The sequence below is a fragment of the Schistocerca nitens genome, chromosome 10 (assembly GCF_023898315.1).
Source record: "Schistocerca nitens isolate TAMUIC-IGC-003100 chromosome 10, iqSchNite1.1, whole genome shotgun sequence".
NCBI classification, from domain to species: Eukaryota; Metazoa; Arthropoda; class Insecta; order Orthoptera; family Acrididae; genus Schistocerca; species Schistocerca nitens.
Genome location: NC_064623.1, coordinates 44,334,979 through 44,359,134, shown reverse-complemented (window position 1 = coordinate 44,359,134; position 24,156 = coordinate 44,334,979). Strand labels below are relative to the sequence as shown.

Here is a 24,156-nt window from a genome sequence, read left to right as displayed (position 1 = left end):
ATATATCACAATGAAGAGCCGTCCATGGAGATTTGTTCTAACTCAGCACATGCTAAATATATCCACCATTTCGTTTCCTAACTTCCCTCAAAGGAATACTGAAGTTAGTGATTACCCTACACCACATGTCTTCCGTAATTTCACTGCAAGCTTGAAGAATAAGTCTTCTGAGCTCCATTAAATCACGTGGACGTTTCGGGAAAATTTTTTCCTTTAGGTATCCCCAAAGAAAAAAGTCACATGGATTGAGGTCTAAACTATTGGGGGGCCAATTTTGTCCGTCATTGAAGCGACCTGGAAACCTGAGTGAAATGATCCGCATGTCGAAATGCTCGTGTAAAAACTCCAGCACAGTGTTTGCAGTATGTGGCCTTTGCTCCATCTTGCATGAACCACTGTGTGTTGAAGGGCAAGGCAGTAGCAAGAAGCTGTGGAATTTAATGGAGCTCAGAATACTTATTCTTCAAGCTTGCAGTGAAATTACGGAAGACATGTGCTGTAGGGTAATCACTAACTTCAGTGTTCGTTTGAAGGAAGTTAGGAAACGAAATGGTGGACATATTGAGCCTGTGCTGAGTTAGAACAAATCTCCATGGACGGCTCTTCATTGTAGTATATGATCCTTTCAGATTGTATTGACAATAAAGTTTATATTCCAAAACATACTGGTAACACATTTCGTGCGCCACCCTGTAGATGCTGGATTCCATTGCGTGGTGCGACCTGGGACCTCAGAGGCCGCCAGAATCTTTCCTCAGCTGCAGGAGTGGAACAGGTGGGATGTGGTTGCTTGAGGGTCACCGGGATCTCATTCTTCTTGAAGCATCACTTCTTATCTTTCCTCTCCTTAGAGGATTTGGTGACTGCTAGGGCTTCTCTGAATCAGTTTCAGGTAATGGTGATGATCACAAAGCTCTGCAACCAGCTACCCATGGCTCTTTGGCCACTGATTGTGTCCAGTTGTAGACTGGCAGAAGTCCACCTGGAGAGAGACGTCGGAGGAGGGTGATTTGTCACCAGCTGGAAGGTGGGAACCAATGACCCTGGTGGGTGGGAAGCCTGAAAGTAGATGTGGAGGAAGCATCAAGAGAAGAGCCCATCAGGGGGCAATCGTGGTCGACCAGCGCTGAGGGCGCATTGTAGGAGATGTATAACATGCTGGGAGCAACCACTCATCCTTCATGGTTTCTTAATAACTTAGTTTGTCCCAAGTCTTATATTCTAGTCTTTTCTTCTCTTTCTGGAAAAAGGTGCAATTTGATGAACTGGGAGAGTGGTGCTTCTCACGATTAGCACAGAGAGAGAGAGGGGGGGGGGAGTACACAAGGGGAGCATTTGGATGCAGCAGTCGTCCACTATCTCTACAAATGAGGCTAGTATTGCAATGTGAAGACATGTGCCTGGATGAAGACACCAGTAGTGATTTATTGTCCTATGGAGAAAGTGTACACTCCGTAACTCCAGGTTGATGTGCAGCTCATCATTAGATTGGAAGAGCAGCTCTCAGTGGGTAGTGAGAGTCATTGGTATGCCAACCAACTTGTTACAAGCGAACGGCTTCCGTGACTGTGCAGGGGACGCTGTTTTGATCAAAACTGATTCACTTTTCATTTTGGACATGGATGCCACTTCCCACACTTGTCTGCTATGTTCTCCAGAAAGAATAAGGGCTTTGTGGACAAGGAGGAATCAACATAAGGTCTTGCGAAAATTAAGTAGTGTGGGAGTATTTCTCTGCTTGCCACATGTTCCTCCCATGACACAGCCAGGGAAGGGAACATTTTAGGGTCATATCTCTCTGCATCAAACAAGGACTTTCCTTCTGTAGAGAATACTGGAGCCGAATGGCTACCAGCGACAGGTAACTTCATCCACTTCGTCTGTGGCTCATCCACCGTGGTGCCACCCATTCCTAATGGAAGCTCTTCTTATGGGTGCCACCCAGCCTCAGCAATTGTTTCCTGGCCTGCCCACTTCTACACTGGTGGGTCCGCCTTCCGTGACGTCCAGTGGTCGATTGTCCAGACACCTTTGGTCGTATGTTTGTACCTGGCTGCCGGAGCCGGTGTTGGTGGGCCGCTCCTCGTCGTCGGTGGCTGTGGGCGCCCCGCCGGGTCCCAGCAGGTTGGGCGGCCCCAGCGCGGTCTCGGCCAGCCGCCTGGTCTGCGCCAGGTTCTCGATCACCGAGCCGGGCTTTATGTCCGCCGGAAGGGGGCGCCGCGCCGCTTTCGCCTTCCTCGCGCGGTTCCGCAGCGCCTGCAATCAGAACAGCAGAACAGCATACAGGGTGAGCTGTGTTAAAAAGTCCTGTTTTGAAGAGCGCGCCGCAGTGCGTAGTGTGGAGTAGTCGCCCTCAGTTTCTGATGGTGGCGCCGCTGTGGCAATCGCAGCTTTGGTGGGAAAGGGGAAAGGTTGCCTGTTGACCTAGATTTAAGGGGCGCTAATCAGCTCGTCAGTGACAAATCCTTGATCCGCCCCATCCTCTGTTATGGCAGCGTAGCTTGGATTTCCCCCCCTCCCCGGTTCTATAACGCCCTCCAAATCCTCAAATGCCATGCACTCCGCATCCGCCTTCCGTCCCCCATGCGCATCCTCTACGACCTCATCCCCTTCCCCCACCTTCTCCTTTTCCTTGAACACATCCGCACACTATATATTGTCCGCCGCCTTGATCCCCCTCACCCCCTGGTATCTCCCTTACTCTCCACCCCCAACCAGTTGCAGCGCCTTTACTGTTGTGTCCCACCCTCTCTCCATCTCCACACCCTTCATCTCCTTTCCCAACGCAGTAAGCAGCTCGTGGTCGTGCGGTAGCGTTCTCGCTTCCCACGCCCGGGTTCCCGGGTTCGATTCCCAGCGGGGTCAGGGATTTTCTCTGCCTCGTGATGACTGGGTGTTGTGTGATGTCCTTAGGTTAGTTAGGTTTAAGTAGTTCTAAGTTCGTGGTCTAGCGGTTCTAGGCGCTCAGTCCGGAACCGCGGGACTGCTACGGTCGCAGGTTCGAATCCTGCCTCGGGCATGGATGTGTGTGATGTCCTTAGGTTAGTTAGGTTTAAGTAGTTCTAAGTTCTAGGGGACTGATGACCACAGATGTTAAGTCCCATAGTGCTCAGAGCCATTTGAACCATTTGACTTCTAAGTTCTAGGGGACTGATGACCATAGATGTTAAGTCCCATAGTTCTCAGAGCCATTTCCCAACGCGACTTCCCCCGTCTACCCCTCCCAGATGATGAGCTTCGCCCTGACATCTACCCTTCCTACCAACTCTAACCCCCTCTTCCTACCTCCTCCTAAGGGCTCCCTCTCCTCCCCCTCCCTCCTCCAGAGCGGCTTCCCCCTCCTACTCCCCCTCCATCCCTTGTGCCTCCCTTCAGTGTCTCTGCACTCCCTCCTTCCCTGTCTTCCCTCTTCCTCTCCCACCCCACGTGTCTCCTGCCTCTTTGTGTACCCACTGATGCCCCTCCTCTCTTCATCCCGCCGCTTCTCCTGCTGCCCCTTGCTCTCCCCTCCTTTTCCATCCTCTCTGCCCTTTCCCTCGGCAGGTCCCGCCTGGCAGTTTTATTCTTTGTCATGTGTGATCCAAGTGGGTTTTAAGTGTGTTTGTCCCAGAGTGTTTTTACTACTGTGGCCTACTTTTAACGTGTACATGTCCATTGTGTCTTCTCTGAGTTTTGAAGAATCGCCAACTGTGTTTTTTAACTAACTCCATGAACGTCTCTGTGTTAGTCTCTATTTTTTACCTCCATTTTCTCCCATTATTCTAAGTTCTCCTTTATTGCCTTACGTATGTGCCATTTTATTCTTATTTTAAGTTCATGTCACTCGGCTGAAGAGCGGCGGATTGTGTCGCTGACAGCCCTCCCCTGCCCATATGGGGTAGGCGAATGAAATCACAATAAAGAAAAAAAACTCTTCAGTGAGTCAGTCTGGGTCAGTCTCTCGTCCCCAGCTTGCTAGTCTGTCTCTCGTCCACATTTGTTAGGCAGTTAGTGTCTGTCTGTCGTTCGGAGTGCTAGTATGTTTGTCGTTCGGATCAACCCTAAAAGCCGGCAAAATAAGAGTCTTTCCACTCTGCCAGTAAGAGAACTCAGCGTGGTCACCTGGTCGGGGCTTAGTTCCTTCATCTGAGTCTGCGCGTTACGCCGCCAGTCTGCTCGAGTTTGCTCAGGCAGTGGTCATTGGCGGTTGGATCGATCGGTTGGTCGGTCGCGCACTGAGACACGAGATGACTTGTCCGCCTTGAGCGTCGGCGCATGTGAGGTCGCCACGTGAGTCCAGTGGGTCGTGGCGTATAGCGAAGGGGTAGCGACTTGGCGGTCGACACGAGAGCAACAGGAGTCAACCCACGACATCAGTCTGGCTGGTGCGAGCTGCGACGCCGTGAGACGGGAGATCGGCGCGCCTTCCTGCGTCCGTTGAAGCAGCTGGCAGCGGACGGTTCGGGAGAGCGATTTTGGGGTGCTGCGCGTGGTCTTCTCGAGAAATCACAGTTTATTAGAAGTGATTGGTGATATCTTGTTTGATGTACTATTGTTAAACTGTACTTGTTTTCTTGGTGAGGTCACCAGCTGTTTGCTTTGGCGTCGTCCCACCATTCTTCTCCGTTTGCCCACCCGCGGGAAGGTGGTTGTTTATAAATTGGGTGGTCAGTTTTTTCCTTGTGGAGTAGAGGAGGGTTTGAGCAACCTGCGGTTCGGGTTGTTCGGTAATCTCCCTATCAATCTACCGTACATTAGTAGCTGCCTCTGTCATGTTTGTCGGATTTGGTGTGTTAACGAATTTATTGCTTGGAAATATGTTATGATCTTTGGAAACTTGATATTATTGCCTATGATCTTGAGAAGCGGTGTCTGTGTACTGTAAAGCATCTTAACTAATGTTTGGCCAACCTTGTAGAATTTTATAAAAGATTGCATTTCATGGGCATTTATTTAAATCATCATTTTAGTATATAGAGTTACCACCCTTTCACCGTAAGACTTTTCTTAGAAGTTAAAATCAGGTTGCACCTTTGGTGGCAAGGTTAATATTTTAATTGTTATTGTACCATTTACATCCCTCTTACAGGAGGTGCATAGTTTGTGTGCTTGTGTAAATTGTTAAAACTCTTAGTTCAAAGTTATCTGGTGTGTTGCAGATTTGCACCAGTGTAGTCTTTCAGAGGCTGTTGTGAGCGGTCGTAACTACGGCCGTGTCAAAAGGGGGCGGCAAGGTTCTCTGCCCGAAAGCTCATACAGTCAAAACTTGTTTCTTTCTGCCTCTGAATAAATTGTAATTTTGATATTTAGAGGGCGCTTTCTGATTATAATTTTAAATCTGTTTCTTTTAAAAAAAATGCTTTTAGGCACTATGAAATTGAATAAAATTCCCATTTGTTAAAAGGAATTTGGTTATGATTTCATCAGTTACTTCCTGGCAACTACTTCCGTGCTTATATAGTGTGATCAAATGTGTGAATGTTCTTGATGAATAGCTAGTAAATAAAATAAATTCTTAAGAATATACTTTGAAAATAAATCTCGGTTCACAGGAATTGGACAAAAACATGAGAATACCGTGGGAAATGCATACTTGAACATAGATAAAGATGTTAGCCAAACCTGCAGCCGGCTCTGTTGGACAAAGATAATGCCACACAATATTTTTTCTGAAAAATATTCGGGATTCCAATACACCATATTATTCCCCAAACTTGTAGTTACACGGCCCTATTTTTAAACGTAATTCCCGTTCAGTGCGAAGGTATTAACCCACCTCGGTTCTAGTACATGTCGTATATTACTCGCCTTTTCCTATGTGTTACCCCAATTTTCTCAGGCCTTAGAACATCTTGAACCATTTTACATTGTCCGGGTCGACAAATACTATGAACGCGTCTTGATTTTTCTTCAGTCTTGATGCCATTAGGGGCAACGGCCTTGCCGCAGTGTACCCCGTTCCCGTGAGGTCACCGAAATTAAGCGCGGTCGGGCGTGGCCGGCACTTGCATGGGTGACCATCCAGGCCGTCCTGCGCTGTTGCCATTTTACTGGGTGCACTCAGCCTCGTGATTCCAATTGAGGAGCTACTCGACCGAATAGTGGCGGCTCCGGTCAAAGAAAACCATCATAACGACCGGGAGAGCGGTGTGCTGACCACACGCCCCTCCTATCCGCATCCTCAGCTGAGGATGACACGCGGTCGTATGGTCCCGATGGGTCACTTGTGGCCTGAAGACGGAGTGCTTTTGCTTCCATTATCAACCGCAACGTCAGAACTGCGTCTCTCGTGCCTTTACCTTTCCTAAAGACTATCTGATCGTTATCTTTTCCATTGTGATTTGTATTATTCTTGTCAACAACTTGGGTACCTGAGCTGTAAAGCCAATCTCACGACATTTCTCAAAATGTCAGCACTTGCAATCTTCGGAGTTATTCAGATGATGCTTTTCGGTAAGTTTTATGGTACATCACCACTTCCATACATTCCACACACCTACAAGAATAATCGCTGTGTTACCACTTCCCCCAATGATCTTACAAATTGCGATGGAATGTTATCGAACCATTTTGCCTTATTTGAGTTTGAGTCTTCAAAAACTCTTTTAAAATCCGATTCTAATACTGGATCCCCTATCTATTCCCTATAGACTCCTGCTTCTTCTTCTATCATGTCATCAGATAAGTCCTCCCTCTATTTTACGAAATATATTCGAAACCCAAGTTAGTTATTTATGCTCTAGGTTCTGGAGTGTGGCTGCTCACCTTTCGCATTCAAAATCGAGCAGCTGTTGTTTCATTATTAAGTTTAGCCTATTTCACTCTTGTTTGCGGATTTACACTGTACTGTATGTTTCTCATTTTTCTTCGTTCCAAATGATCGTTGGCAGGGTTGTTTCAAAGGTTTCGTGTTATTAAATTACGTCCAAATTTTCGTGTTCTGAGTCAATTTTCCTTTTTCACTGTCCTGTATGGTTCTAATTTTTCCTCGTCCCAGTTTCTCGCTGGTCAAGTTGTATCTAGGGTTTCCTGTTATTATAAATACGTACAAATCTACGTGTTCTGAGTTAACTTTTCTTTTCTCGTTTGTACACAGTGAAGAGCTGCCGTTACCAGTGGCTGCTGAGTCGATCTCAGATATCGTCTTCCTTATTTAAATTCGTCGAATCAACAAGCTGAGCTTCATCGTGACTGAAAAGCTGTTTTTTCTGAATTTTTCTCCGAGGAAAGTCACTTCTTTTTAATGGTTTCGTAAGCTTTATAAGATCACTTCGTTGTCTGTCCATCTGTCTGTCTATTTGTCAATTCGACTCCTAAGACCCCTTTTTCCCAGAAACAGCTAGAGGTATCAATCAGAAATTTATGTCACGTACTAAAGACTACGGTTCCTTGGCGATGCAAATAATTTAAGGTACTAAGTCTACTCAGCTACAAGGTAAGATCAAGGAACTGACTCTCATAAAACTCATCAAAACCTATCGGGTACTTTGCACTGATCTAGAGTCAAGAAATCTGTCCCGAAACGAGGTTTCGCAGTACACGTAAAAGGAAAAAAACTCGTCAATTCTTAATTTGTTGCTATATCACTTAAAAATAGTCATTAGAGACGAACAGAAACTCGCACTAGCGAAGGATGAGCAGAAAATAGGCCATGCCCTTTCAAATGAACCATCCTGGAATTTGCCTTAAGCTATTGAGGGATATCACCGAAAATAAATTCAAATGTGTGTGGAATCTTATAGGACTTAACTGCTAAGGTCATCAGTCCCTAAGCTTACACACTACTTAACCTAAATTATCCTAAGGACAAACACACACACCCATGCTCGGAGGAGGACTCGAACCTCCGCCGAGACCAGCCGCACGGTCCATGACTGCAGCGCCCCAGACCGCTCGGCTAATCCCGCGTATCACCGAAAACCTATATCAGAATGGCAGGACGCGGTTTTGAAGCGTCGTCCTCACGAATGCGATTCCAGTGTGCTAACCACCGTGCTACCGCTCCCACGCCAGTGCTAACATCGCAGTTTCGTCATGAACTAGTCACTCTACATACAAAACTTTCCCTGACACTCTATACTTACGACAGGTGTAGCTTATGCAATGTTTCAAAGGTTGGTAATACTAGTAATTGATACAGAATCGCCTCTACAAAAACAGAGCATCACATTCATAGGCGCTTGAAAAATGTCTCTGGAGACCCGACAGGGAACAAAAGCGTGGTGAGCCGTTGGGCGCGGCACCTGTCATCAAGTCGCACAAACCCGTCCGGGCTCCAGCATGCTGCAACGTGCGGACAGTCTCATTCGAGGTGATCGACGGATCACAGTCAAACACGTTGCTACTCATCTTGGTGTCTCTACTGGCACTACTGAAACACTCGTCCACTTACTGGGGTATTCAAGAGCTATGAAGGACCACGGGTGTGGAGATTCTTGCGCGTTAAGAGGCAGATTGTGACAGTATTTCGTTGAACTTCGTCACGCGTTTATCACTTCGGAAACAAAATGGCAGCCCATGGAGCTGCGCCACATTCCCAACTGTCCACCTCTCCTCCCTCAGCTAGTAAAGTCATGGAAACGGCCTTTGTGTGAAAGAGTTATTCTGTTTGATGTCCTCCCTCATGTGCAACGATTAAATTTTAAGAGTGTAGTATCTCAGGAAATTTACGAAACGACTTCTGAGTATTGGTTACCACAAAAATACAAGAATTTTTCCTTCTCCATGACAGCGCAAAGCCTCACGTAAGTCTGCGCTCCCAGGTGGAGCTCACAAAACTCCATCTCGTAGCTGTTGTTCCTCGTCCACCCTACAGCCCTGAGTCGCACATCCGACTTCCATCTGCTTGGCACAACGAAGGATGCACTCCACTAGCAGAGAGTGGTTCTGCGCGCACATACGGGCCATCCCAGTACGATGGCGTAAGACAGTCGCACTGAACGGGATTACGTTGAAAAATAGGGTTTTGTGGCCAAAGGAGTGGGGAAGAAAATGGTGTATTGCAATGCCGAACAAAACCAAAGTTTTTTTTTTAAATAGAAATATGTAGCATTACTTACTGAACGCGCCTCGTATAAAGACTAAATTAAAGAAATACAACAGCGAAGCGAAATTACACAAAAAATTAAAATTACAACATTCTTGAAAATCTCGGAATTCCTGACACCGATAATTGGCGAGTAATTATATTGCTGGCCATAAAAATTGCTGCACCTCGAAATGACGAGCTACATACGCGAAATTTAACCGTCAGGAAGAAGATACTGTGATATGCATTTACACAAGGTTGGCGCCGGTGGCTACATTTACAACGTGCTGACATGAGGAAAGTTTCCAACCGATTTCTCATAGACAAACAGCAGTTAGCCGGCGTTACCTGGTGAGACGTTGTTGTGATGCCTCGTGTAAGGAGGAGAAATGCGTACCATCACGTTTCCGACCTTGATAAAGGTTGGGTCGTAGCCTATCGCGATTGTCGTTTATTGTATCGCGACATTGCTGCTCGCGTTGGTCGAGATCCAATGACTGTTAGCAGAATATGGAATCGGTGGGTTCAGGAGGGTAATATGGAACGCCGTGCTGGATCTCAACGGCCTCGTATAACTAGCAGTCGAGATGACAGGCATCTTATCAACATGGCTGTAACGGATCGTGCAGCCACGTCCCGATCCCTGAGTCAATAGATGGGGAAGTTTGCAAGACAATAACCATTTGCACGAACAGTTCGACGACGTTTGCAGCAGCATGGACTATCAGCTCGGAGACCGTGGCTGCGGTTACCCTTGACGCTGCATCACAGACAGGAGCGCCTGAGATGGTGTACTCAACGACGAACCTATCGCTGATTCACTTAATCTGAAGTGGACACACTGGAAAATTAAACTCCTACGTGCACATCAAACATGAGAAATATTGATGGCCGGCTGGAGTGACCGAGCGGTTCTAGGCGCTACAGTCTGGAGCTGCGCGACCGCTACGGTTGCAGGTTCGAACCTGCCTCGGGCATGGATGTGTGTGATGTCCTTAGATCAGTTAGGTTTAAGTAGTTCTAAGTTCTAGGGGACTGATGACCTCAGATGTTAAGTCCCATAGTGCTCAGAGCCATTATCACAAGCTGATTACTTCTTGGAATGCAGCTGGAGCATACAAGTCACAGCCACTTTCTGTGTGAGTGGGACAGCAGGGACAGAACAAAAACCGAACTATGAGGACACAAGGCCCTCTCTGAATGAAGAAATCGGCGAGCACTATTAAGATGACAGTGATCACTGAATCTGAGATAACACGTAATTTACGACTTGACCCTTGACCCTGATAGCAGGTACGCATCTCGGCTAATTGGTCACTTACGTAATGGCGCTCTCTGTCTAGTACCTTCTCACACCCTCGCACCGTCCCCCTCTACCTCTCTCATCTAGTGTTTGGTGACCAATGGCGTTTGAGTATTAGGCCAATGAGCTCTTGACCTTAGCGTTCCCATGACTCTGCGTGGAGTAGCAGTTCACCAGCATTGTCAGCAGCTGCAGCAAGCATTTGCAAATGTTGCAAAAAAGGCAGTAAGCATTTCCAAATATACTGTTGCTATTATAATAGTTTATAATCGTTTTTCTGCAACCAGACATTGATATTGTTGCTATTATAATTGTTTTTACAGCACCCAATCACATTCTTGCTTCGAGCAGCCAAAGTTAGAGCACAGGGCAGCGGCGATATTGCTGAGCCCCTAACGAGCCATATTGCTTACTCGGCAGCCAATTGATTTCCGCACGAGCACGCAGTGACATGGGCAGCTAGTCGGAAAACTTAATATATCCCTATCTTTTGTGGTGCGATAGTGCAGTGGGTAGTTAGCGGAAAAAGTTAATATTTTTCCGTGTGGCTGTCTACCTGTCATGAGCAGCAGGCTCACAACATAGTGGGAAAAAAATTATATTTGTGTTAACGAAAGTTGAGTGTGTCATCGTTATTAATAGGTGTCCTCCACGGTAATTATGTGTCAGGTTCCAGCGTGTTCACGTGGTTCAAATGGCTCTGAGCACAATGCGATTTAACATCTGAGGTCATCAGTCCCCTAGAACTACTTAAACCTAACTAACCTAAGGACATCACACACATCCATGCCCGAGGCAGGATTCGAACCTGCGACCGTACTGGTAGTGCTGTTCCAGACTGAAGTGCCTAGAACCGCTCGGCCACACCGGCCGGCTTCCAGCGTGTCTGTTCGACAATACTGCTGCAGCAACAGCCACGAATTACTGGCAGTAATAACTGTTTTTTTCTAGCTAGAAGGACGCTCATGAGCAGGACAGCATAGGGAAAGGATCAGGCAGTATCTATAACAAATTTGTCATCTGGCTTCTATTACGTCATTCGTGGGACCAGGAAGATTTGTAAGTATTCTCGCATATTTTTTTACGTATTTATTCATATTTTCGTATTTCGAATCACGTCGGGTTGACGTCATGATGCTTTCAACCAATCACAATGCAAGATGGACATGATTTACTCATCACTATTTAAAAAAAAATACCCGAATAAAGAAGAAGAAGCACAGCGTCGCATATAAAGTCGCCAATGCACGTAACACGCAGTTGCTACTTTCTCCCTAGGTTATTAGCACGTGTACCATCATAAATGACCTAGTAGATAGTCTCGGAAGTTCCATGCGGCTTTTCGCGGATGATGCTGTAGTATACAGAGAAGTTGCAGCATTAGAAAATTGTAGCGAAATGCAGGAAGATCTGCAGCGGATAGGCACTTGGTGCAGGGAGTGGCAACTGTCCCTTAACATAGACAAATGTAATGTATTGCGAATACATAGAAAGAAGGATCCTTTATTGTATGATTATATGATAGCGGAACAAACACTGGTAGCAGTTACTTCTGTAAAATATCTGGGAGTATGCGTGCGGAACGATTTGAAGTGGAATGATCATATAAAATTAATTGTTGGTAAGGCAGGTGCCAGGTTGAGATTCATTGGGAGAGTGCTTAGAAAATGTAGTCCAGCAACAAAGGAGGTGGCTTACAAAACACTCGTTCGACCTATACTTGAGTATTGCTCATCAGTGTGGGATCCATACCCGATCGGGTTGACAGAGGAGATAGAGAAGATCCAAAGAAGAGCGGCGCGTTTCGTCACAGGGTTATTTGGTAACCGTGATAGCGTTACGGAGATGTTTAGCAAACTCAAGTGGCAGACTCTGCAAGAGAGGCGCTCTGCATCGCGGTGTAGCTTGCTCGCCAGGTTTCGAGAGGGTGCGTTTCTGGATAAGGTATCGAGTATATTGCTTCCCCCTACTTATACCTCCCGAGGAGATCACGAATGTAAAATTAGAGAGATTAGAGCGCGCACGGAGGCTTTCAGACAGTCGTTCTTCCCGCGAACCATACGCGACTGGAACAGGAAAGGGAGGTAATGACAGTGGCACGTAAAGTGCCCTCCGCCACACACCGTTGGGTGGTTTGCGGAGTATGAATGTAGATGTAGATGTAGATGATAGGGAGTCGCAGAAACGTTACCTACAGGTATCTACAACACCACATACTCTGCTATTGGCCGGCCGTTATGACCGTGAGGTTCTAGGCGTTTCAGTCCGGAACCGCGCAGCTGTTACGGTCGCAGGTTGGAATCCTGCCTCGGGCATGGATGTGTGTGATGTCCTTAGTTAGGTTTAAGTAGTTCTAAGTTTAGGGGACTGATGACCTCAGATGTTAAGTCCCATAGTGCTCAGAGCTATTTGAACCATTTGTTAAGTCCCATAGTGCTTAGAGCCATTTGAACCATTTTTGAACTCTGCTGTCCCTGCACAGGATCACAGCACAGCCGCGTAACCGTAGATACACTATGTCTCCGCCACACTATAGGATGCGATATACATTTAATTTGTTTAAAAATATTTGTCTCGCAGTCCCTGGCTACCCAGTCGGCAAGCAGGTTGTTGATGTGAACCTGGCGCTGTAGGCACCGGCCGGGCATCTCTCCCCCACCCTCTGTGTTAAAAAAATGTTCAAATGTGTGTGAAATCTTATGGGACTTAACTACTAAGGTCATCAGTCCCTAAGCTTACACGCTACTTTAAATTATCCTAAGGACAAACACACACACCCATGCTCGAGGGAGGACTCGAACCTCCGCTGGGACCAGCCGCACAGTCCATTACTGCACCCTCTGTGTGCCAGCAGCTTAACGATAAGTGGTCAGCAAACTGCCGTTCTAAAAAGCAACGAGCACCGGCAGACATTAATGTAAGCTGTATTAAAACACTACTTATTTCTCATCTCAAACACTCCAGCATGTTTCTACGAAATGAAACGCCCATCTCTCAAAAAACTTATCACAGCATATGTATTAATTGCCCTGATTTGGAGGGAAAACCTAGCAAAGATACCGCAAATCGACGTATAAGTGCTTCCAAGACTATCCTTAGAGTTAAAAGAAATACCTAGTCCTTCTCGTATTGGTCACCAATAATGTCAGTGAATAAGCTATTATTCTGGAAATGCTCCGGGAACTCAAATGGAAAATTGTGGAGGGAAGGCGAGGTTAATTTCACGAAAATCTACTGAGAATATTTAGAGAAGCGATATTTGTGGCTGACTGCAACACTATCCAGCTGACGCCACCGTAAGAGAAATTAGACCTTGTCTTTTTTAGCATGTACAGTCTTCTGACTGGTCTGATGCAGCCTGTCACGAATTCCTCTCATGTGCCAACCTCTTCTTCTCCAAGCAGCAATTGCAATCTATGTCCTCAGTTATTTGCTGGGCGTATTCGAATCTTTGATACCCTTTACAGTTTTTACCTTCTACAGCTTCCTCCATTACCATGGAAGTGATTGCCTGATGTATTAACAGACGTCTCACCATCCTGCCCCTTCTTGTTGGTGTTTTCCATACATTCCTTTCCTCGCCCATTTCCCGAAGGCCCTCCTCATTCCCTCCCTTATCAAACCACCTAGCTTTCATAATTCTTCTATAACACCACATCTTTAATGCTTCGATTCTCTTCTTTTCTGTTTTTCCCTCAGTCTACGTTACACTGACATACAAAGCTGTGCTCCAAACGTATGTTTTCAGAATTTCTTCCTCGAACTAAGACTTACGTTTGATACTAGTAAGACTTCTCCTGGCCAGGAGCGCCTTTTTCGTCAGTGCTAGTCTGCTTTTGCTTGTGGTGTCCTCCTTGATCCGACCATCATAGGTTGTTTTGCTGCCTAGGTAGAAGAATTCCTTAATTTCATCTGCTTCGTGACTACCAGTCCTGATGTTAAATTTCTCGTTGTTTTCATTTCTGCTACGTCTCATAACTTTCGTCTTTCTTCGAGGTACTCTCAGTCCATATTCTGTACTCACTAGACTGTCCATTAAATTCAGCAGCCGTCCACGGTGGCCGAGCAATTCTACGCGCTTCAGTCCGGAACCACGCGGCTGCCACGGTCGCAGCTACGAATCCTGCCTCGGGCATGGATGTGTGTGATGTCCTTAGGTTAGTTGGGTTTAAGTAGTTCTAAGTCTAGAGGACTGATGACCTGAGCTGTTAAGTCCTATAGTGCTTAGAGCCATTTGAACCAATCCAGCAGATCCTGCAATTCGCTTCCACTGAGGATAGCAATGTCATCACCGAATCGAATCATTGATATCACAGACCAACGAAAATTAAAAAAAAATCTTTTTTGTACTTTGATAGCTGATCTTTATAAATTTTTGTGAGCTGAATCCAAATCTTGCCTTAGTATTTTAGATCACCCTCAGTTTTCGATTAATATGCTTTTTATTATATACTATAAAAATGGCGGGTGATAGCTTTTTTAAGTATCATATTTGGATTTCCCACCCTAAAAAAACATTACAATAAGGTATTTTCAGCAAAAACGTTTTTCCATCGTTGGCCTACGTATCCGTTCACCTTGAATTTTAATTCCACTCCAGAACCTCCGTAATAGCGTCTTCTATGTATACACTGAACAGGAGGTGCGAAAGACTACATCCCTGTCTTACTTCGTTTTTAGTCCGAGCACTTTGTCCTTTGTCTCCCACTCTTGTTGTTCCCTCTTGGTTCTCTTATGTATTGTATATTACCTCTCTTTCCCTATAGCTTACCCATATTTTTCTCATAATTTCGAACATCTTGCACCATGTTTTACTATCGAAACCATTTTCCAGGTCGACAAATCCTATGAACGTGTCTGGGCCTTGCATGGAATCATATAGGTCGTCGTTTTTCCTTGGAACAGGAAATGATGAGTAGTTGTGATATCAGTTATCCTCCGCCAGCTACCCTGTGGTGGCTTGCGTAGTATGTATGTAGATGTCGATGATGTTGTGTTATGGGCCTAAATATATGTGGGACGTGTGGAGGCCTGTTTACTTTTGGGTGAATTGATTATTTTAACCTCGTTCCACTACTGAACCGCATGGCCGTCTGAAACAAGTGTTTCAGGCACTCTAGTAACAATTGGCGTAGCGTGGGTTTAGCGTTGTTTTTACCAGACGAGCTGTTATTTCCCCTTCAAATTGACTCTTCGATTTCATGGCTGCCTGTTTGGTTTGTTCTCAATCAATCGGATTCAGATTGCAGTGACTCATCATTTGGTAATGTGATTGCTTCGTTTTATATTTTACTTTTGTGATTCCGGCTTTTCGTCAGTAGGAGATAGATTTTTTAAGTCTCGACTTCACCCTCACCGCTGGTGAGTACGTTGCCCTTGTGGTGCAGAGGCGTTTCGCTATGGTGGTCCAGGCCAACTTTTTTAAGAAATATTTTCCAAAACCAAGTTACTTGTTTCTGGTCTAGGTTCTGGCATGTGGCTGTTCATCTTTTGGATCTAAAATAGAGCAGCTATTATTCCACTATGAGGTTTGCCCTATTTCACTCTCGTTTGTGTATTTACAACTGAAATCGCTTGTGAAGTTTTCTTTTTTGTTCGATCATATATAGGATTCGATATGACTTTTAGTCTTTTGGGGCGCAATCGTCAAATTGGATAGTTCAGGTTGTATAATTCTAATTCTTCTTCGTTTCCGATTTTGGCTTGTTGCGAAGAGATTGTTTCTAGAATTTGCTGTTATTTAATGAGTTTCTTTTCTCGTTTGTGCGTAATGAAGAATTGCCGCTGCCATTGTCTACTGAGCTTGTTCTATTGTGAGATGAACACAGTGCCAAACCCACAGATCACAGGGAAGGCGATAACCGTACAGATCCAACATTTCATTATCACTGCGAATCAAATGAGATACAGCTGTTTGTCCCCGTTTCTCCGAGGAAGGTGACTTTTTTATTCCCAATAATGCCGATTCACTTGGCAGTGAATTTAGTTTGCATGAGTGGCACTTGTTAGAAGATTCCAGGAAATGTTAGCGTGAAAATATACTTCTCCACAGTGAGAACAAATATTGTTTGCATACTATTGTCCTTGTAGCTAAACTCGAGGGCATATGAGAACCTTCAACTGTTACGCAAACTTATTCAATATGAGAAACAGCAGAGGCACGTATGTGGGGTTCTCTAAGTAGTTCCAGTTCTTCTCGGCATGGAGCCGTGATACAAAATGATCGCTAATTCCACGAGCAGAACAGCCAAGACAATAAAAACACTACTTTGGGGAAAAATAGCCTGCTCTGAAAGACAAATTCGGAGAACGCATTTCTTTTTGACCTCTAAAACATGTATTTACTTGCTTTGCACATTAAACTGGCACTCATCAAGAACATATGAAAGACATGAACAAAATATCCCGTACATCCATCTACTTAAAAAAATGGCTCTGAGCACTATGGGACTCAACTGCTGAGGTCATTAGTCCCCTAGAACTTAGAACTAGTTAAACCTAACTAACCTAAGGACATCACAAACATCCATGCCCGAGGCAGGATTCGAACCTGCGACCGTAGCGGTCTTGCGGTTCCAGACTGCAGCGCCTTTAACCGCACGGCCACTTCGGCCGGCCATCCATCTACTTGCAAAAGGTTTCAGGTATTAGTGAATCAAAAATAAAGGAAGGAATATGTGTAGGAGCCGAGATTGGGGAATTAATGTCTGATGAACGTGTACTTGATTTGATTCGTGATGTCGAAAGAATCGTATGGCGGCATTTCACATGCATCTGTAAGAACTTTTTAGGCAGCTATATGGTACAGAGCTATTGCTATATTCTACAGAAAATACTAGGAAGTTCTGGTCTTACGTTAAATCAGTAAGTGGCTCGAAACAGCATATCCAGACACTCTGGGATGATGATGGCATTGAAACAGAGGAACGGAAGGTTCCAAATGATTGGAAAAGAGCACAGGTAGTCCCAGTCTTCAAGAAGGGTCGTCGAGAAGATGCGCAAAACTATAGACCTATATCTCTGACGTCGATCTGTTGTAGAATTTTAGAACATGTTTTTTGCTCGAGTATCATGTCGTTTTTGGAAACCCAGAATCTACTATGTAGGAATCAACATGGATTCCGGAAACAGCGATCGTGTGAGACACAACTCGCTTTATTTGTTCATGAGACCCATGCGGCTTTTCGCGGATGATGCTGTAGTATACAGAGAAGATGCAGCATTAGAAAATTGTAGCGAAATGCAGGAAGATCTGCAGCGGATAGGCACTTGGTGCAGGGAGTGGCATCTGACCCTTAACATAGACAAATGTAATGTATTGCGAATACATAGAAAGAAGGATCCTTTATTGTATGATTATATGATAGCGGAAAAAACACTGGTAGCAGTTACTTCTGTAAAATATCTGGGAGTATGCGTGCGGAACGATTTGAAGTGGAATGATCATATAAAATTAATTGTTGGTAAGGCGGGTACCAGGTTGAGATTCATTGCGAGAATCCTTAGAAAATGTAGTCCATCAACAACGGAGGTGGCTTACAAAACACTCGTTCGACCTATACTTGAGTATTGCTCATCAGTGTGGGATCCGTACCAGATCGGGTTGACGGAGGAGATAAGATCCAAAGAAGAGCGGCGCGTTTCGTCACAGGGTTATTTGGTAACCGTGATTGCGTTACGGAGATGTTTAACAAACTCAAGTGGCAGACTCTGCAAGAGAGGCGCTCTGCATCGCGGTGTAGCTTGCTCGCCAGGTTTCGAGAGGGTGCGTTTCTGGATGAGGTATCGAATATATTGCTTCCCCCTACTTATACCTCCCGAGGAGATCACGAATGTAAAATTAGAGAGATTAGAGCGCGCACGGAGGCTTTCAGACAGTCTTTCTTCCCGCGAACCATACGCGACTGGAACAGGAAAGCGAGGTAATGACAGTGGCACGTAAAGTGCCCTCCGCCACACACCGTTGGGTGGCTTGCGGAGTATAAATGTAGATGTAGAACAGTTCAGAACATACATGATGGGATGAAACATGTCACCTAAACTACATAGTGTGCTCTTAATATTTCTTAGAATATATTTTTCACCTACAGATGAGTGATTAAATTAGAACGTTTCGAAAATTCTTAATAGCAGTTTACTATCGTCTAACGAAGACATGATACTTCATCATTGGCTACAAAAACAAATGGTTCAAATGGCTCTGAGCACTATGGGACTTAACATGTTAGGTCATCAGTCCCCTAGAACTTAGAACTACTTAAACCTAACTAACCTAAGGACATCACACACATCCATGCCCGAGGCAGGATTCGAACCTGCGACCGTAGCTGTCGCGCGGTTCCAGACTGAAGCGCCTAGAAACGCTCGGCCACTTCGGTCGGCTCATTGGCTACAACATATATAAATTATTGGAGGACACAGAGAAAAATATACGAGTATGAAACGAGAAACATGTCATATTGAATACTGTGGAACCTAATCTATCCGGAACCAGTAAACCAAAATCCCATATTCATTAAGGAATTAAACGCCATTTCCGAAACGTCATATCTCCCGAAATATGTCTCGTACAATAATATATTTTTGCAGGTATATTCAGTGGTGTTTGTCGAAACTGTCTGCAAAATGAGTTGTGAATGGAGATAAAAGTAATGAAGTAATAAACGAAACGTCATGTGTGGAGCTGGTTTTACTGTACGATAAGCGAAAATGTCTTAAGCAAAAAACTTTTTTCGATTCTTTATTTTCTCCGAACTAGTAGCAAGAAATAATTTCGAAAAGGTTTGAAATTATGTGTAAAGTCTCGTGCAATTCGCTAACTGCTCTCATCCTCAAATACTGGACGAATATAGTACCTGTTATTTGCCGCCATGAATTATGGTTCAATGCGACCGTAGCGTTCACGCGGTTTCAGACTGTAGCGCCTAGAACCGCTCGGCCACCCTGGCCGGCCGTTAATTATGAATACGTTTTATAAGTTTAATACTTGACCTACCGTGCTAAAGCTCTAACTTAAGGTATACCATTTGACTGGTAGATTATGACAGCATTTTAAATATTTAAATTCAGTTACGATTGTTTGACACTGAAATCAAATATTTGTTGACTTGGAAGGCCTCTGATAGGCAACCTGTAACTGGAATTGTGCACCGTGCTCCGTTTTAGACACTTAGTAAATCAGTTATGCGAAGATAGTAACTGTTCCGAAAGAACAGATACCAGTGATGACCATGCAGCTTCTCTAGAAGGAAATGATAATTAATCGAAACCCACACCTGCCAACAGGTGTTGTTGATATACCTCAACGGGGGCAGCTGAAAATGCGTGCCCCGACCTGGACTCGTTCACGGGATCTCCGCTTACATGGCAGACGCTCTATCCATCTGAGCCACTGAGGACACAGAGGATAGCGCGACGGCAGGGACTTATCCCTTGCACGCATCCCATGAGACCCACATTCCCAACTGCCCACAACCTACATTCGTAATGTTCCTAAAGGATATTGGCCCATTCACTCATTATTCGCGCCAACTAAGGTGATGGTTCCCGTGGTTCGCATGGTATATCAACACCTGTTGGCAGCGGAGGGTTTCGATTAATTATTTCTTTCTAGAGAAGCTATATGGTCATCATTGGTATCTATTCTTTCGGAGGAGTTACGATCTTCATATAGTGAAAGTCTACCCGGCCATTGACCTCCCTTTTGTGTGAATGTGCACAGTTTGCCCGAACTCTTACGGGAATTATCACCTTAGTTGGCGCGAGTAATGAGTGAATGGGCAATTATCCTTCAGGGACATTACGTTGGTAGGTTGTGGACAGTTGGGAATGTGGGTCTCACGGGAAGCGTGCAAGGCATACGTCCCTGCAGTCTCGCTATTCTCTGTGCGCTCGGTGGCTCAGATGGATAGAGCGTCTACCATGTAAACAGGAGATCTCGGGTTCGAGTCCCGGTTGGGGTACACATTTTCAGCTGTCCCCATTGAGGTATACCAACAACACCTGTTGGCCGTTGAGGGTTTCCATTAATTATCATTTCTTAATACAGATAAGTTGGACTGTAGATCAACAGGATTATCAAAACTCTGGATAAACCGGCAATTAAGAAGAAAAATTAGAATAACGTAGCGTAATTCCTGTAAACTTAAAATTGTATTTTTTTTTTCACTTAGAGACACACCGTATACATTGCTTTTACTGGCAGAATGACAATTATTGAACTATATGAAATAAAATCGTCATAACTTCTGAACTGTTTTCGTTAGGACGTTGAAACTGCACGGTTGGCTGTGGAGCGTGGTGGGAATTAGTATGCGCAGTATGGTTTGGTTTACTGACGATGCCCACTTTCATTTGGATGGGTTCGTTAATAAGTAAAGGTGGTTCATTTAGGGGACTGACAATCCGAATTTCGTGATCGAGAAGTAACTTCACCTTCAGCGGGTGACTCTGTGGTGTGCAGTGTCCAGTCACAGAACAATCAGTGCGATATTCCTTGATGGTACGGCGTCTACCGAACGGGACGTGAAGGTTTTGGAAAATTATTTCTCCCCCATTATCCATAGCATGATTTCGACAAGACGTGGTTCATACAGGACAGAGCTCGACCCCATCGCAGCAGGAGACTGTTTGATGTCCTGGAGGACTGCAATCTGGCTCCAGGATACCCAGAGCCTTTTCGTATGGACCTCGATTAGCCGCAATATTCTTCGGGTATGAACACATGCGACTCCTTTTTGTAGGGCTGTATTAAAGACAATCTGTACAGCAATAAACCCAAAACCATTGCTGACGTCAAAATAGCCAAGCCATTCAGGTAGTCATCCACAGCATCGATGTTTCGACACTTCAGGAGGTATGCAGAATTCCACTATTCGTCTGCGTCATATGATCGCCAAGGATGACACGCATATAGAACATGTCATAACCGAAATCCGAATATATGTATTGATGTTTATATCTTGAATAAACGGTGTGCACGCCATAGCTTGTAACTAATTTACGCTTTTTTCATGTAGATCAATAATTGTCGCCCTGTACATTGTGACAAGAAACCTCCACACAGCAGGTCTGCCGAACCTGACCAGCGGGAAATAGCAATATGCGCATGACTTTCCTATTTCATGTCAGAATGAACATCTCTCTAAATGTTGAGAACACCTAACAAACAGCCTCACTAAAATTCATGGATATTTTCAGACACGGTGACTTAGACCTAATGTTCCTAAATCTGAAGTACGTATTTCCCACCCATTTAATCGTCTGGCATCAGCAAAGATCATCCCTCAGATTGTCCCACTTGGCATAAAAGCTAAAATACTTGATGTCAAAATGGTTCAAATGGCTCTATGGGACTTAACATCTGAGGTCATCAGTCCCCTAGGACTTAGAACTACTTAAACCCAACTAACCTAAGGACATCACACACATCCATGCCCGAGGCAGGATTCGAACCTGCGACCGTAGCGGTCGCGCGGCTCCAGACTGAAGAGCCTAGAACCGCTCGGTCTTGATGTCACATACGCTGAAATACCATAAACACTTCTACACAGCTAAGGATTTAGAAACTTGAGTCAATGTGGTGAGGAAGGTGGCAGGTAGCAAATGGGGAGCGAATGAATGGTTTCTCCGTGGACCTTCTGTTGCGCTGGAATACTCTGCAGCAGAATATTGCGCCCCAACTTGGTTCTGCAGCATACATGTGAAGAAAGTTGACGTTCCCTTGAACGCAGCAGGGCACAGTCAGATCCACACCTACATGCTGGCTGCCAATCACCTTAGTCAAAATGTGGCTGTCTACAACTTTATCCAGCAAGTTTCTAAAAGTGAGTCAGCTGTTGCTCACAGAGATTTATTCTCGCTGCCTAGGAAACGACTGAAATCAAGAAGACCAATGTATGAAGAAGGATCCAAACGCACGCCACTAGGTTCATCTGCGACTCTAAATAGATATGTGAATGGAGAGCCAATGAAACCTGAAACCAGGATCCAACAGTTAAAATTCCAGGCTTTCGTCATCTACGGGAGGGGTGAGTAATGCTTAACGTGTACCATTGTTGAAGAAGATATGTGCAAAAACAGCTAACAATGACAGTACGAGCGACTGTGGGGACATTCAAACAATGAGGTACATCGTAAATGTGCGTCCTAACGGACGTTTCCCCGGAAGCGTCATGAGTCTGCGCAAAACTTCCAACTTGGCGCACGATTCGACTGTATCTTCCGCAATTCGTGTGTAGTCTGGGCCGTTGGATAGTTATATAGAGTAAATACACGATCCAGCCACATTAATGGGACCAACGCATATGTTCGACGTCAACATGTAATAACCGCTCACGGACGGCATGAGGCAGAATTACTAGCGGAGTGGGAGAGAAGGGGAGGACTTTGAAAACTGTGCAGTCGTTGTAAGCGACATATAGGACGTCCAAATGGCATCATCATTGGCTTTTGGTTAAATTTTTAAACTGTTCACATGCTGCCGTAGTTAAAGTACACTGTGCGTGGCAAAATGGCGCTATCCAAAACAGACTCCGGGGCTACTATGGTGCACCACGGATCATGGCTAACAAGTGGTGAACAGCGGCTGTGGAGATGAGGCCGGGTGAAAAGATGAATTCTGGGCTACTGACTGCCCAAATAAACCAATTGGCTACCAACAGTGTGTCCTCAACGGATGTCCAGTGAAGGTTGCTGTGTATGGACGTCCACATCAGTTGCCTGGGTCATGCACCCGTCGGCGACGAAGGCTGGAATTTGCAAGTCAGTAGCGCAACTGGTCTTCCACTGCGTGAAGACAGGTGCCTTTTTCAGTTGAGAGGGGGCGCGTACAGGGTGAAAATTCTGAAAGCACACACTCCGCAACGGTCATCGAAACTTGTAAGAAAATGAAACACTTGCAGCCGTCCTTATGATGTCAAACCTCTTGACAGTTGATGGTTGGAGAGACGACATCACAGTTACAGATAGTCAGCATAAACCAGTTTTCGGCCATTGGTACATCGCATATATGGAATGTGATAAACCCTTCAGGCCTGACGATGGTGAATTCAAGCGCCGAAACTCGTTGTTGTTGTGGTGGTCTTCACTCCTGAGACTGGTTTGATGTAGCTCTCCATGCTACTCTATCCTGTGCGAGCTCCTTCATCTCCCAGTACCTACTGCAGCCTACATCCTTCTGAATCTGCTTAGTGTATCCATCTCTTGGACTCCCTTTACCATTTTTACCCTCCACGCTGCCCTCCAATGCTAAATTTGTGATACCTTGATGCCCCAGAACATGTCCTACCAACCGATCCATTCTTCTAGTCAAGTTGTGCCACAAACTTCTCTTCTCCCCAATCCTATTCAATACCTCCTCATTAGTTACGTGATCTGCCCACCTAATCTTCAACATTCTTCTGTAGCACCACATTTCGAAAGCTTCTATTCTCTTCTTGTCCAAACTATTTATCGTCCATGTTTCACTTCCATACATGGCTACACTCCATACAAATACTTTCAGAAACGACTTCCTGACACTTAAATCTATATTCGATGTTAACAAATTTCTCTTCTTCAGAAACGCTTTCCTTGCCATTGCCAGTCTACATTTTATATCCTCTCTACTTCGACCATCATCAGTTATTTTGCTCCCCAAATAGCAAAACTCCTTTACTACTTTAAGTGTCTCATTTCCTAATCTAATTCCCTCAGCATCACCCGACTTAAATCGACTACATTCCGTTATCCTCGTTTTGCTTTTGTTGATGTTCATCTTATATCCTCCTTTCAAGATATTGTCCATTCCGTTCAACTGCTCAAACTCGTAGCTACCCAATAAATGACAGCGTAAGGACGGCTGTAG

At 45.1% G+C, this 24,156-nt stretch overlaps 1 protein-coding gene across 1 annotated transcript in view; it reads right to left on the bottom strand.

Annotated features, from left to right (window-relative positions):
* The window catches only part of LOC126209838 (dopamine D2-like receptor), a 243,849-nt gene that overhangs the window by 41,421 nt on the left and 178,272 nt on the right, over positions 1-24,156 (bottom strand). Inside the window, exon 4 of the mRNA XM_049938968.1 lies at positions 2,050-2,256. Within this exon, the coding sequence (XP_049794925.1) occupies positions 2,050-2,256 (207 nt within the window). The remainder of the gene's footprint in view (positions 1-2,049; positions 2,257-24,156) is intronic.